Source organism: Ovis canadensis, chromosome 3 (genome assembly GCF_042477335.2).
Source record: "Ovis canadensis isolate MfBH-ARS-UI-01 breed Bighorn chromosome 3, ARS-UI_OviCan_v2, whole genome shotgun sequence".
NCBI lineage: Eukaryota > Metazoa > Chordata > Mammalia > Artiodactyla > Bovidae > Ovis > Ovis canadensis.
In genome coordinates, this window is record NC_091247.1 from 208772420 (window position 1) to 208788788 (window position 16369).

Sequence of the window (16369 nt, forward strand, 5' to 3'; positions counted from 1 at the left end):
TCATCATGCACGTCCTAATGACCTCTCCGCTTCTAAGTGATGACATGGCGCGACGACTCATGAGACAAGAAGCTCAACCTCATCAGGTTGTTAGTTAAAAGGAAAAAGATGATGCTTTAAAGGAATAAAGCATTTACCTTCAGTGCAAGCAGACAGGATACTGATGACACCGGTAATCGCAGGTGACATCATTTCAGTTGGTTGTGAAAGGCTTCCGAGTTGAAGTCAGATTTAAGAAAATTTAAAAGTAAGAAGGACTGGATGGAGTGAGTGAAGACCAGAAAGAGCTGTCTTGGCTAGGACCTTGCCAAAAAGTGGAGGTGGGTGTGGGACAGAAGAACAGAAAGACAAAGGGTTAGTCTTTCAGTTGGGCCCGACTCTTTGTGACCCCACGGACTGTAGCCCGCCAGGCTCCTCTGTCCATGGGAGTCTCCAGGCAAAAACACTGGAGTGGTTGCCATGCCTTCCCTACCCAAGGATCAAACCCAGGTCTCCTGCATTGCAGGCAGATTCTTTACTGTCTGAGCCACCAGGGAAGGCGTAGGAATAACTGCCTTAAGATGTAAGGTGGCAGGAGGGAGAACATGCCTCGGTGAGAGGCTTTGGATGGGAACTTGTAGGGGTTCAAAGGCCCGAAGGTCAAGCCAGTTACGACTTAGACAGACTTGAGGGCCTCTTGGGGACCACCAGCTGTAGCAGGCTGGCATCGAAGGGCTAGATTGGGTGTGACATGAGCAGACCAGGGCTCAGGCTAAGGGGAAGCAGAGTGGGTGCAGATGTGAAGGGTCAGGCGTACACAATGGGACAAGGGGACAAGAACTTCATCATCAGGACCCTCACCGTCATTTTATCGTAGATGCTCCCGTCTGGTGGTTTTCCTTTTCTGACACTAGGCAGAAATGTTTTTGGTCTAGTAAACAAAATTTGACTTTCCTGGTGGCTCAGATGGTAAAGCGTCTGCCTACAGTGCAGGAGACCCAGGTTCAATCCCTGGGTTGGGAAGATCTCCTGGAGAAGGGAATGGCAACCCACTCCGGTATTCTTGCCTGGAAAATCCCATGGATGGAGGAGCCTGGTAGGCTACAGTCAAAATTTAGGTCTAGGGGCTTTTTCTCTATAAATATTACTCTTCTTCTCTCAATGAAAGAGGAAAGTGAGTTATTTCTTGCATTGTGTGTGGCTCATTCATCCTTGTACAGCAAAATTATACTTGGTTATTATCTTTGAAATGTTGCAAAAATCAACCATGAAAATCACCACAGCACCAACTTGGAAGAAGTCTGCAAGTCAATCATATTGTTACAGTTTATGTACACAGATACCAAGCTGGTTATCTATACCAAAGGAATGAAACTTGTTTTTATTCCTTTGGTTCTGGCTAACACACTGGAGTCGGTTCAAAATGCTTTCTTGTAGGACATGCAGAGTATGACTTTGGAGGAGGGTGTCACAAGCAAACAGGATAACTAGGAGAGGGTTAATAGCTCAGTGGTGGCCTAGCTTCTCTGGTCAGGGGAAATATGACAGTTTCAAAGACGTATTAAAAGCTTTTAGCATAAATCTTGCTTCACTATATAATAAAAGGTAGCAACAGGAATTTGCCTTGATTGGTGAAGAAAATTAATCGAATCATCAATAAGTTCCATCCTGTCTTATGTTGACACTGATGACCCTGAACAAACTCCTTAGAGTAATGGACACACACACACAGCCAGCCCACCACATGAGTACTGCTTATACTAATAAGCAACTAGATTTAGTTGCCAAAAAAGTTTTAACATTATGGTTTGAAGCATGGGAATAATTAAGTTTTCTGGTTACCCTTTCCTTCTGTAGTCCCAACATCTGCATGGGAGGTACATGCCTTGTGTGTGTGCAAGAAATTCAGTGTTACCAACCACAAACCAGAAAACAACAATGACATCTCTTAGGCACTGTGTAGCTCTTAACAAAGGAATGAAAGTCAGGGTGAGGGGAAAGCAAAATTATTTCTCTCAAAATTAAGAAAACACCTACACCTAAAAATTCCACAAGAAAACATTTCCCTTCTCTCTACTCTGCCTTTCAGTTTTTAGCATCAACATTTCAAGTAATTTCTGACTGCGTACTACATATCCAGGTTTAGCTGAGAGGTAAACAAAATAGGAAGATAAAATTTTCAATTACTCTAGGAAACAGCAAACCCATTACATTACTTTCTTGAACAGATTTTGGGAAAGTATTGAGGAGGAAAAAGTGAAATGTTACCAGTCAGTGTTCAATCCATGAAGAACCGTTAGGAATGAAATAGAATAAGGAGGTTGTTCAAGAGACTTACCTTAAGCAATTAATTACGGGAGCTGGTCAGAGTCCTGGTTCAGCTGTTTCTTTGGTCGGGAAAGCAGCTGGATGAGCAGTGGGGAGGGATGGGCAGTGGAGGATGGATGGATGGGTGGTGGAGATGGATGGATGGGGTGATGGGGATGGATGGGCAGTGGGGATGGGTGGTGGTGGGCGGAGGGATGGAGGGATGGGTGGTGGGGGATGGATGGGTGGTGGAGGATGGAGGGATGAGTGGTGGGGATGAATGGATGGCCAGTGGAGGATGAAGGGATGGGCAGTGGGGGATGGAGGGATGGATGGGCAGTGGGCCGCGGAGGGATGGGTGGTGGAGGATGGAAGAATGGGTGGTGGGGGAGAGCCAGGACACCTGAAGCCTGCAACAAGCTAGAACCAGCATCTGGCTCCACCAGAACCCACGCTGGCCTCGTCCCTTCTCTAAGCCCTCATCCTTTGTGCTGCAGAAGACCTAAGGAGACGCTGGTACTCATACCTGATCCAAGACGCTGAAAAGCTGCAGGCAGAGTTCTGGGGAGCTGGCCCAGCTGCTGCCCACACCATAGGTGCAACAGATCCCTGAAAATGTGCACAAGATGCAGTAGGGCCTGACCAACAGCAACTTTCATCAAGCACGCATGCATGTTGCTTTACTTCCACTAGCAAATCTCATGCAAATTCCTCTTGTGGCCAACCCTATTCAAAAAGGGACAGGGAAGGGAATTCCGGGAAACGTAATCCAATTTGGCCAAAGTGGACAACACTGCAAAACCACCACATACCATAAATATTAAATTGACTAGAATTATTTCAAAACACATCAGATCTGCCTATTGTTCTTACTGCCTCTTCCCAGTAATAAGTAGCCTGTGGACCCAAATCTAAGTTAATACCATGTTTTGTCTAGCATCTTTATAAGAAGGAAAAGAACTGGATGGAGAGGTGGCTGACAGAGAAGTTTTGCACGCTGTGCTAGGTTGCCTTTTTGCCACGTACAAACCATCTCAGCTGCAACGGAACAGTGAGAAAGCGCTAGTGACATAGGCCTAGCGACATAGTTTGTCACTGTGTTATGTGCTTTTATTTATAAATTGTATTAAGTGCAGTGAGGATAATGGGACCTCACCCCTGAGCTGTTCTTACAGCTTGGTAGACAACCAGCCCTTCCTTCTTTGAAGGCTACAAGCTACTTGATGTTCAGAACCAAGTTCTGATATCACAGGAACTTAAAAGACAAAGATGGTGAGAGCTGAAAAATGCCACGTTCTGTCAGTCTAGTGGAAGGGAAGATGAGAATGCCTTGTATTATTTTTTTCAGGTTTTCTGCCAGTTTGAAGTTTAAAAAAAAAGTGAAGTTAGGAAAAAGGGGGTGTTTATGTAGCCACATCAGATACTAAAAGGTATTATGAAATTTTAATATTAAAAGTGTGTGTGTGGGGGGGGAAGCACGTGGCAGTGGTGGGGGTGGGGGCATTATTTAACAAACACTGTGGCCTCCCCATCCCCATGACGTTTCCTAGAATAACCTTAGCTACTCAGCAGGCTTCTAAAATTACAGAGCATCTTTCCTGATGTGAACTCTGATGAACTGCTCTAGAAATGGTTTAAAGCCCCACTAAAATCCTGACTGTCAAAGGCATTTATAAGGACAAGCTTCTCAGGGCCCCCGAGTTGGTGCTCTGGGACAACCTAGAGGGACGGTGAGGAGGGAGGTGGGAAGGGGGTTCAGGAGGCGGGGGGACCGCAAGTATACTTGTGGCTGATTCAGGTTGATGTATGGCAAAAACCACCACAATATTGTGAAGTAATTACCCTCTAATTAAATAATTTAAAAAAGAAAAAAAAGGAGGGAATACAACTTGGAAAAGGCAGAAAAAGAAGAGCTTCTTTCACCAGAATGGCCCCCAAACCTCTGATCTCTGAAAGTCTAGCTCCCCACGCCCAGGGCAGGGCTTCCAACCCCTCCCTGGCTCCCTCAGGCCACTTCACCTTCCTGGGCTGGGTGTCTGTCTACCCATTTTCCTCATGGTGCAAAGAAGCGGTTCCCAGAAGGGTGCTCTCCGAGGAAGGCAGACACCATCTTGGCCTCTTCATTTGGCTCTGGGTTCCAACCTGTCTTTCCGGCTCCGAAAGAGTGAACCATCTTCATATGTTTTGGGCCTTAGAGAATTCTAGACGCTGTTGACTTTTACATCGTGTCTAAAATTTTAGAAAATTACATTTTCCATTGAGCTTGGAATGTTTATACTTAAGCCATCATGCAGTTGTTGTATCCTCTATATTTTACTCTGGGTTCTAAGAACCTTACAGGAGTCTGATCAAACTCAATCAAAATCTGATTAGAAGAATCAGATGATGTTTACCTGAGAGATGCTAAATTAAATGGGATCAATTGTAACCTTATAAACATACTAAAGGCTGTTTGGACACATAAAAAGTCATCCTCTGAGGCTTGGAGAAACCTTGGGAGCCCCGTGGGCCCCCGTGACCTCTCTCTATCCCCAGCTCCTGGTCTCTGTCTGCCGGCCTGGGTCGGTCCTAAGTTCCATTTCTTAGCTTCTGCAGTCTTCTCTTCCACTAGAACCTTTATAACGTGCAAAGTACTGTGCTAAGAACTTCTGTGGCTCCTCAAATTGCTTCATTTCCTAAACTCCCAGAGAAATTCAGCAGCGCTTGAGTTGTTTTTTCTCTTCAGAAAAGAAGGGCAGGGACTACACAGCCCTTTCTGTATGCAGACACAGTGTCTGGCCCAGGCAGTGGGCCCCGTGGATGCCTGCTGGGTGCGCGCTCTTCCCTTCTGCTCCAGGCGTCTGCGAAACTAGTAAAGCAACGCTGGCTAAAACCTGCTTCAGAAACTGGAGTCCTGCCATCGCTGATGTAACAAGAGGAAACCTAAACTGTGTTTGCATCAAGGAAACCCATTATCAGTGGGAGACAAACCCAACCAGGTTGTGGAAAGGGAGGCTTCGGTTTCCAGTGACGACATGGCAGGGACACCCTGAGCTGACACAGGAGCGATGCCAGCGCCCTGCCAGGCAGGATCGAGGCTGGCTGCGATGGAAACATGACACGCACACCTGGATTAAGTTAGCTCTTTATGTTTGCAACCCGGACAGCCTGTGGAGAAAAATGTCACAGAGACATCAGGGACACAGGGCTTCCTCAAATCTTCTTCCCCCTTCTCTTCATAGTTTAAGTCTGCAAGCTAGATTAGATAATATACACTGTCAATTTTTTAAAAAGCAAACTAAATTAAAAAATAATAATTCCCAAGGCAGGGTTCTGTACAGAATTCCTAAGAGTTCAAATATTCCCACTTCGGAGACCATCGAGGGCAGGTTGGTTGGCTTTGCAGGGGAGAGCGCGTCAAGGGGAGGGCTGGGGCATCACAGGTCTCCAGGACAACGGATTGCCTCCCATGCCCTCGGGGAGCACCACACTCCCCTGACCTAGGTCACTTCCCGTGTCTCTGGTTCCAAAGGCCCCGCGGCCCTGGTGGTGCCGGGGACACGGCTACAGCCTGAGCTCGCGGTCGGGCTTCACACTGAAGGGCTCCAGGCGCTCGGCCTCGGGCAGCAAGCTGTTGAGGCGCTCCAGCAGCGGTACCGTCTGGTCGATGCCCATCTGGATGCGTCGCAAGATGGCTGACATCTCGTTGACCTTCTGGATCTGCTCGGCGTATTTCGCGTACCTTTTCTGGCGCTCCTGCATAAAGCTAAAGAGTGTTTCTACAGACAGATCCATCTGCAGGGGCGAGAGAAATGAGACACGTTCAGTCCCCTGGAAACAAGTCCCGGCAAGAGGATGGGGGTGGGGTGTGGGGGGTGGGGGGGGTTGGTGGTGCGGTCAGCAACAGGTGTGGACCACGGGCCACGTGGGGGACGACCAGTGTTCCTGGAAGTGGAAGCGTGGGGGACGAAAACCTTGTGGAATGTGGCTGGAACCCTCTGCAGGGGGTAAGAGGTGAAGGCCTCCAGCTCCATTTCTGGGTGTATAAGCCACTTAGTCCTAGGTGAGGCCCAGGGAGTTTCTAGCTCTTTTTCTCTATAGAAAGAATCCTGGGCTGGGAAATCAGGCAGATGGGGTTTGACTCTGGCTCTGCCGTTTGTATAGATGGAGAAACTCTATAGTCAGCAAAAACAAGACTGGGAGCTGACTGTGGCTCAGATCATGAGTTCCTTATTGCAAAATTCAGACTTAAATTGAAGAAAGAAGGGAAAACCACTAGACTATTCAGGTATGACCTAAATCAAATCCCTTATGGTTATACACTGGAAGTGAGAAATAAATTCAAGGGATTAGATCTGATAGACAAAATGCCTGGAGAATTATGGACAGAGGGTCATGACATTGTACAGGAGGCAGAGATCAAAACCATCCCCAAGGAAAAGAAATGCGAAAAGGCAAAATGGCTGTCTGAGGAGGCCTTACAATAGTTGGGAAGCAAAAGGCAAGGGAGAAAAGATATATCCATTTGAATGCAGAGTTCCAAAGAAAAGCAAGGAGAAGTAAGAAAACCTTCCTAAGTGAACAACGCAAAGTAATAGAGGAAAACAACAGAATGGAAAGACTTATAGTGATCTCTTCAAGAAAATTAGAGATACCAAGGGAACATTTCATGCACAGATGGGCACAATAAAGGACACAAACATTATGGACCTAAGAGAAGCAGAAGATATTAAGAAGAGGTGGCAAGAATACACAGAAGAACTATACAAAAAAAGATCTTAATGACCCAGATAACTACCATGGTGTTATCACTCACCTAGAGCCAGACATCTTAGAGTGTGAAGTCAAGTGGGCCTTTGGAAGCAACACTACGAACAAAGCTACTGGAGGTGATGGAATTCCCATTGAGCTATTTCAAATCCTAAAAGATGATGCTGTGAAAAGTGTTGCACTCAATCTTCCAGCTAATATGGAAAACTCAGCAGTGGCCAGAGGACAAGAAAAGATCAGTTTTCCTTCCAATCCCAAAGAAGGGCAATACCGAAGAATGTTCAAACTACCGCACAAATGCACTCATTTCACACACTAGCAAAGTAATGCTCAAAATTCTCCAAGCCAGGCTTCAACAGTACGTGAACCAACAAGCTGGATTTACAAAAGGCAGAGGAACCAGAGATCAAATTGCCAACATCCACTGGATCATAGAAAAAGCAAGAGAATTCCAGAAAAACATCTACTTCTGCTTCATTGACTACACTAAAGCCTTTGACTGTGTGGATCACAACAAACTGTGGAAAATTCTTCAAGAGATGGGAATACCAGACCAACTTACCTGCCTCCTGTGAAACTGTATGCAGGTCAGGAAGCAACAGTTATAACTGGACATGGAACAATGGACTGGTTCAAAATTGGGAAAGGAGTACGTCAAGGCTGTATACTGTCACCCTGATTATTTAACTTTTTCGCAGAGTACATCATGTGAAATGCCGGGATGGATGAAGCACAAGCTACAATCAAGATTGCCAGGAAAAATATCAATAACCTCAGCTATCCAGATGATACCACCCTTATGGCAGAAAGCAAAGAGGAACTAAAGACCCTCTTAATGAGGGTGAATGAGGAGAGTGAAAAAGTTGGCTTAAAACTCAACATTCAAAAAACAAAGATCATGGCATCTGGTCCCATCACTTTATGGCAAATAGATGGGAAAACAATGCAAACAGTGAGGGACTTTATTTTTTGGGCTCCAAAATCACTGCAGATGGTGAATGCAGCCATGAAATGAAAAGACACTTGTTCCTTGAAAGAAAAGCTATGACAAACCTAGACAGCGTATTAAAAAAGAGACATTAGTTTGCCGACAAAGGTTCTCTCGTCAAAGCTATGGTTTTTCCAGTAGTCATGTATGGATGTGAGACTTGGACCATAAAGAAGGCTGAGTGCTTCAGAATTGATGCTTTTGAGCTGTGGTGTTGGAGAAGACTCTTGAGAGGCCCTTGGACTGCAAGGAGATCCAACCAGTCCATCCTAAAGGAAATCAGTCCTGAATATTCATTGGAAGGAATGATGCTGAAGCTGAAGCTCCGATATTTTGGCCACCTGATGCGAAGAGCCAACTGATTAGAAAAGACCCTGATGCTGGGAAAGACTGAAAGCATGAGGAGAAGGGGAAAACAGAGGAAAAGATGGTTGGATGGCATCGCTGACTCAATGGACATGAGTTTGAGCAAGTTCCGGGAGATGGCAAAGGACAGAAAAGTCTGGCGTGCTGCAGTCCATGGGGCAGCAAAGAGTGAGACACGGCTCAGCGACTGAACAACACCTGCCAGTTGAGTTGCTAATGCTCATCCTTCCTGTCTCAGGTTTCTCATCTGCAAAAATCAGGGGACTGACGGCAGATGTGTAGGGCTGTTGGGAGGACAAAATGGGATGAGGTGTGCTAACACACCAGCTCCAATACTTTGGCCACCTGCTGTGAAGAGCTGACACATTGGAAAAGACCCTGATGCTGGGAAAGACTGAAGGCAAAAGGCAAAGGGAGTGGCAGAGGATGGGATGATTAGATAGCATCACCGACTCAACGGACATGAATTTGAGCAAACTCTGGGAGATAGTGGTGGCTTCCCAGATGGCGCAGTGGTAAAGAACCCGCCTGCTAATGCAGAAGACATAAGAAACATGGGTTTGATCCCTGGGTCGGGAAGATCCCCTGGAGGAGGACATGGCAACTCACTCCAGTATTCCTGCCAGGAGAATCCTGTGCACAGAGGATCCTGGTGGGCTAAAGTCCACAGGGTTGCAGGGAGTCAGAGATAACTGAAGCGACTTAGCAGACACGCACCCATGCATGGGAGATAGTGGAGGACAGGGGAACCTGGGGGGCTGCAGTCCTTGGGGTCACAAGGAGTCAGACATGACAGGGACTGAACACCACCACCACCCCAGCTCAGGACTCGGCCTGGCATTGAGGAGTTTTACAATTCGCTTGGTCCTCCATCCTTGCTGCAGAGCACAGCCAATCTACATGAGTTGTCTGGAGGGAGTGGCACTCTCTGCCAGAACCACAAATGTCAGCCGAGCCAAGTCAGCACCTCAAGAGGTAAATAGGACTGTTCCATGCACCCTCCCTCCAGTCAAACAGACTTGGGGTTCTGGGCTCCCCTTCTGGGATCTCTTTTCCTCTCTTGATGCGGTTCTTTGGAAGCAATCATCTGGATAAAAACAGGGAGAGTGCACCACCAGAGTGTCAGATGCCCGTACCCTTCCTCTGCACGGGCCCACATCCACTCCCTCTCTGCCTGCTGCTATTCCCTGACCAGGGAAGAAACAATCACACCACCAAGACTCAAGTTTCTGTCTCAAAGCTCAGATGCTCCCTCAGTCCTTCCTTCTTGTGTCTCCCAGAAGCAAGGCCCTTCCGAGCCCTGGTACCAGGCAAAGTGCTGGCAGGCGCTCAACGCTTGTTTCCGCAGAGCCTGCGAGCATGGTGTGATCAAGACAAGCACAAAACACTCTAACCTCTAAGAGGGCCTGGCCTTCACTCTCTTACCACTGCTCCTGACCACTAAGCCCTAATCCCTACTCTAGTATGTACCCATGAGCCCCAGGTACAGACTTCCTCTCGCATATCTGACACAGCTTTAGGCACTGTCAGTATCTAATACAATTCGGAACCTTTACCTTTTTTTTTTTAACCCTTTTTGTTCTGTATTGGAGTACAGCTGACTGACAATGTGGTGACAGTTTCAGGTGCACAGCAGAGGGACTCTGCCCTGAATCTTACCATCTGGACAAACTGGAACAAGTTTACCTTTCCCATTTTTATTCTAGCATGGAGATTCCAACGAGGAAGCGTAAATACAATATACAGAGACAGCAGACATTTACTGCCACATATCATGTGGGGTCCTAGCGATACGGATATTGAGAATCAACTGTTTCCATCCACACAGCAGACTGTGTACATTAACATGACTTTTCTCTTCCACTCTCTTTGTTAACATGACTTTACTATTCTAGGAAACTCAGGCCCAGAAGGAGAAATGTTGCACATAACCTTGTTTCAGGAACTGTCAGCAAAACATTTAAGTTCAAGAGAAAAAACTATTAGATTTTTCCAACAGACAGAGAATGACTAGTCCCCATGACTCTTGCCTCAAAACCCTGGCCTTGCTGTGACCATATGACTAAGGACTAGTCAGCGGCACGTACAGGAGGAAGTCTCTCATGGAGCTTCCAGGCGTCTTCCTTAAAAGTTAGCAGGCCTGCTCCTCCTCTTCTCCTTCAACCCTTCCCTCCCTCTGCTGATGCTCAAAGGCAGATGCAGTCCTCGTGGGTCACAAGAATAACGAACGTCACAATCCTTGGGTTGGCACAGTGGTGAACCAGATGACGTCTCGGCCTATGAGGACTTTTGTCCAATGCAACTTGTACGACGAGTGGGAAAGAACAACAAATTTCCATTCTGTATGAGCCACTGTAATTCCGGTCTCGGTAAACCAGTGGGATTTAATCTTACACTGATAGAATGAATGGGATAGAGTCCCTACCCTTAGAACTTGCTGTTTACTCTAAAATTCATACTTTAAAACTTGCCCCACATATTCACACACTGTCACTGGTAGCAGTATATTTTAAAAGGCAGGTGAAAAAGGAGGCAAGATTATTTGAACAAGTACAAGCTTTACTAAGACATGAGACATCTGTAGAGGGGGCTCAGACTCATTCCAAATACCTGATGTGGATTTGCCCATCTGGCTGGTCCATTGCCAGCAATGGGTCCAAGACATTAGCGAATCCAAGCAGCAATATGCAAAAAGGACAGTCTATCATTACCCAGTGGGGCTTATCTAAAGGATGTGAGCTTTCTCAGCATCTGAAAATCAAAGTTTGTCATTTTGATATAATAAAAGTTAAAAATCACGATCATTTCAAATCAATGCAGAAAAAGCACTTGACAAATTCAATTATAAAACATTTTAGCAAATTAGGAACAGAAGGAAACTCCCTCAGTCTGACAAAGGTGTCTATGAAAAACCAACACTTAACATCATAGTTAGTGGCAGACAACACTTTTCTCCCTAAGAGCAGGAGTAAGGCAAGGATTCTTTCCCACTCTCACCACTTCTCTTCAACATTGTGCTGGAGATCCTAGCCAGCGCAATAAGACAACCGAAGGAAATAAAAGGCACAAGCACTGGAGAGGAATAAATAAAGTGGTCTTAATCTACAGACGACATGCTGGTGTGCCTAGAAAATCCTATGGAAACTTAGACCTAAAACCTAATAAAACCAAGTGAATTCAGCAGGGTTGCAAGATACACAGTTAATATACAAAAATCAATTACATTTCTACATATTTGCAGTGAACAACCCAACAATGGAATGAAAAAATATATATGAAACTTAACAACTGCATGAACATCAACTTAGAGAAAATGTCAAAAAAAAAACAACCCCATGTATAAGACCTGAACACTGATATTACAAAATCCTGCTGTGAAAAAAGAGATCTCAAAAAATGGAGAGGTATATACCACGTTCATGGAAGATTAAATATCAAGATGTCAATTTTTACCAAATCGATTTATAGATTCATTTGCAACCTAAATCAAAATTCTAGATGGCTTTTTTGAGGAGGGGTGGTTAGGGATTTGATTGGCTGATTGTACTAAATAGAATGGTCAAAAGAAGTGTGAAAAAGAACCAAATGTGGGAAGCTCCCTGATGTACTGTGGTTAGGACTCCAGGCTTTCACTGCAGTGGTTCAGAGTCAATCCCTGGTTGGGGGACTGAGATTCCACAAGCTGTGCAAGATGTGGCAAAAAAAAAAAGGCACAAAAGAACAAAGTTTGAAAGACTTATAGTACTTGTTTCAAGACCTAATATAAACCTACAGTACTCAGAATAGTGTGATAGTGGCATGGAGACAGGCATCTATAGATCAGTGTAACTGAACCAAGTACAGAAACAGATCTAAACATATGTGGTCAGTTGACCTTTTTTTTAACCAAAGTTTCCAAGGTAATATATTAGAGAAAAGAAAGTTTTTCAATAATTTATAGAACAACTAGGTATCTATGCAGAAAAAAAAAAAACCTGAACCCCCACATCTCACTCCCTTCACAAAGATTAGCATGAAACTAATCACAGACCTAAACACACAATCTAAAACTATACAACTTTTAGAATAAAACACAGGAGAAAAACCTTTGCTACCCTACAGACAGCAAAGATTTCTTAGGTCTGAAAAACATTAACTCTAAACAAAAAATGGTTAAACTGATCATCAAAATTTAAAACTTGTCTTTGAAAGATACCATTAAGAAAATGATAAGGCAAGACACAGACACAGACTAAGGTATTATATATATATGTGTGTGTATATATATATATATACACACACACACACATATATTCAGAATATATAAAGACCTCTTACAACTCAATAGTAAGAAAAAAAAAAATCCAAGTTTTTCTTTTTTTCCCCAGGAGAACTGACCTGGGCCTCTGTTTCATTAAAACATTCATTGAATTTCTAAAGAAAATCTGCTTTTAAGATCTTTTTGCATGCATGCTTAATCACTTAGTTGTAACCGATTCTTTGAGACCCTTTGGACTGTAGCCTGCCAGGCTCCTCTGTCCATGGGATTGTTCAGGCAAGAATACTGGAATGGGTGGCCATTTCCTTCTCCAGGGGATTTTCCCGACCCAGGGATCAAACCCACATCTCCTGAATCTCCTACATTGCAGGCAGATCCTTTACCCCTGAGCCATCAGGGAAGCCCTAAAAAGGAGAATCAAGGTCCCTTCCAGGAAAGTAAGCCTCCAACTGATCAGCTGAATGTCAACTGAATTTATTATGAAGGAAAGGAGGGGAGCCACTGGAAATGGTCTGGAAGCCCAGGGAAAAGGTTGCCGGAGGTGAGCTTGAAGTAGAATCTGGATCTCTTGGGTAAAAAAGTAAACCTTGCCTGGAGATCGAACCCATGGGCACCGCTAAGTAAGCTGGACTACAGATCAGGAAAAAGAGTAGCTAGATATTAACCAGACAGCATTTTCCACAGAACGCCCAGGGGGAAGCCCTGACGCAGTGTGGAAAGGAAGACATCGTGGTCAGTGGCCATATCACTGTGAGGACACTGCAGGCTTTTTGTCCATGATCAAGATGACCCCCGGATGCCACCCCTGTCTCTACATAGCTACTGCTCCCAGATGAGAAGTGGCTACTCAGAACACCAGTGCCCACGGGGCTGAACACTTCACCGGGCAGGGACCTGTTTCACAGATGCTCCCGTCCTTGCTGAGCTGGGGTGGCAGAAAAGCACTCGGTGGTTTTCAGATCCATTGGCTTAAACCCTCAATAGCTGACCTCCTAAGGTTTTGCCAGAGCTTTCGCCTAAGGTGTGAACTGACCATCCAGACCCTGCAAAATGACCTGCTCAGACATCTGAGGCATTTCTGAGCTGGAGCTAAGTGACTCACAAGTCGCTCTGAGATCAGTGGGCTTCTCAGAAGGGGGGCAGGGGCTTCAGTAGAAGCAACAAAATAAAGGATTACTGTGAACATGTTACCATTCTAGCTTTGCGGCTGACTGTATATAGCTTACAGCTGAAGACAGTGCTGTCAGACAAAACTGGGTCAAAATCTCGGTTGTGAATATGACTGATCATCTTTGTGACCTTGAATCAATTACTTAACCCCTTTGAGCTTCAGTTTCTTCACCCTTAAGCTACGCATAATGGTAGGGCTTACCTCATGTGATTAATGTGAGGAATAATGAGATAACATGCACAAAACACAAAGAAGAGCCCCAGATAAACACATTACCAAAAACATGAGAACTGAAAGAGAAACTATGTCTAGAAACCTCTTTACATGAAAAATGGAAAAGCAAGATTAAGTAAGTATGGGCAGAGAAAATGGTGACCTTTGAAGATATCCACATAGGCGCATGTATCTCTGTTTCATAAAGGCCCTGGTGGTGCAGTGGCTAAGGCTCTGTGCTCCCAATGCAGGAGGCCTGAGTTTGATCCCTCATCAAGGGAACTGATCCCACATGTTGCAACTAAGAATTCTCATGCTGCAACTAAGACCCAATACAGCCAAATACATAAAGAAATAAAAACAAAAAAAAGGAATTTCAAAGGTGGGTGAGCAGTTTTTATGCCTCATCACTATTACACTATCTTCAACGTTTACACAATCACTCAGAGGACAATCTACCATTATGTTTTTTGCTGGTAAGTTTTATTTTTGTTCTGCACTTCTGCTAAATCTTACAACTTCTGAAAATCTTACAACACACTTACATTACTTACCCCCAAGTTCCCTTACAGAAACATTTCACACTATGTAATAACTGAAATCATTATTTACCTACAAGTCCTTCCGTATGCTTTTGATTTATATGTTCAGTCATGAGAATGAGTTACTATTACCACTGTTTGGTGCTACCAACATGGTAAAATAAAAATATATACATATACTTGCGTGTATATATACATTTTTCAAAAAAATATTTTGAAAGCAAGCAGAAGAGCTTCAATAGATGATATCCTCTCTAGCGAGAGTACACGGCTTCAAAAATTATTTTTTAAAATTTCCTGATAGAATAAGCTTTGATGCTGGTTTGGGAAAGGTAGGTCATCCTATGGAAGATGTCTAAATGCTTCATGGAAATTCCCTTTCAAAGTAAAGGTAAACTTGTCAAAGTAGTGATACATACTTCAAGAGTAAATAGCTCTAAGTTAGAAAAAAGATACATGACAACAGCAAGAGCTTCAGAAAGAAGAGTGTACATCTTCTAAATTCTAAAACCCTAAGCTGTAGATAAGTTCAAGATGGTAAATTTAACCTTTTCACAGATCAAAAGAAAATGAGTAGACAAACTGTGTTTCACAGTTAACAAAATTCAACCCTATACAATCAACAAATTATTGCTTTTCCTCCTCTTCTTAAGTTACTTAAGTCTTTTTAAAAAACTGTTAAAAAAAAGACTGCTTAAGGACTTGGGACTCACCTGGTGGTCCTGTGGTTAGGAATCTGCCTTGCAATGCAGGAGACACAGGTTCGATCCCTGGTCAGGGAACTAAGATCCCACATGCCTCAGAGCAAGTAAGCCCACGCATGGCAACTAGTGAGTCTGTGCGCCCCCAGCACAAGATCACACATGATGCAACTAAGACCCAATGCAGCCTCAATAAATATTTTTTAAAAGAGATTGCTCAAGAACTTGAGACTCTATTTTTAAAAGTCACTCATTTTTCCCATCCTTTAAAAGTAACGTTCAGCTTTTAATGTGATATCGCAGTTAACTTAAGCTTCAAGGTCAATTTTTATTTGGTCTCAAATAGTCCACTTTCTCTCAGAGAAGGCAATGGCACCTCACTCCAGTACTCTTGCCTGGAAAATCCCATGGATGGAGGAGCCTGGTGGGCTGCAGTCCATGGGGTCACTGAGAGTTGGACACGACTCAGTGACTTCACTTTCACTTTTCACTTTCATGCATTGGAGAAGGAAATGGCAACCCACTCCAGTGTTCTTGCCTGGAGAATCCCAGGGACGGGGGAGCCTGGTGGGCTGCTGTCTATGGGGTCGCACAGAGTCGGACACGACTGAAGCGACTTAGCAGCAGCAGCAGTCCACTTTCTCTGCATTCATTCTGCCTTTAAATTCTGGTTTCCCAAGTTGATCAATTTAAGAATATGGGGGTTGGGAGCTGGAGGCCACGATAGGCGGAGGCCAGGAACCAAGGGCTTTCTGCCCTCTCCTCACATTTCAAATCCAGTCCCAGCTTTGTTCCTTTGTATAGATATCCTTTGTATAGCACCCCCAAGTGTGAGGAATACACAGGGATACACAACTCTGCTCTTTTATTATAATTTTTGTTTCTAGCTAGAGGGGTTAAATTTGAAAACTGAGAATTCATTCTAGTTTACATATATCCAAATAATGAATTCTCAGGTCTGTAACAATCTATAGGGATGTGGCCAAGCCTCTAATGTCTTTTTGGAGATGGGCGTATCACTGATTTTTAGCAATGCAGGCTCACCCCCCAATCCTTGACTTGGCTAATAATTCACTGCCATAGAAAGATAGAAGT

At 44.5% G+C, this 16369-nt stretch overlaps 1 protein-coding gene and 1 non-coding gene across 3 annotated transcripts in view; one reads left to right on the forward strand and one right to left on the reverse strand.

Annotated features, from left to right (window-relative positions):
• Positions 1-930: 930 nt before the first annotated feature.
• TRNAC-ACA (transfer RNA cysteine (anticodon ACA)) lies at positions 931-1003 on the forward strand. Its single transcript has one exon. It is a non-coding gene; the product is annotated as a tRNA-Cys (tRNA).
• Positions 1004-5398: 4395 nt separating this feature from the next.
• Positions 5399-16369, reverse strand: part of BORCS5 (BLOC-1 related complex subunit 5) — a 97636-nt gene continuing 86665 nt past the window's right edge. For both annotated transcript variants that reach the window (XM_069585667.1, XM_069585666.1), the window contains exon 4: positions 5399-6060. In XM_069585667.1, coding sequence (XP_069441768.1) covers positions 5830-6060 — 231 coding nt within the window. In that variant the 3' untranslated portion in view covers positions 5399-5829. The remainder of the gene's footprint in view (positions 6061-16369) is intronic.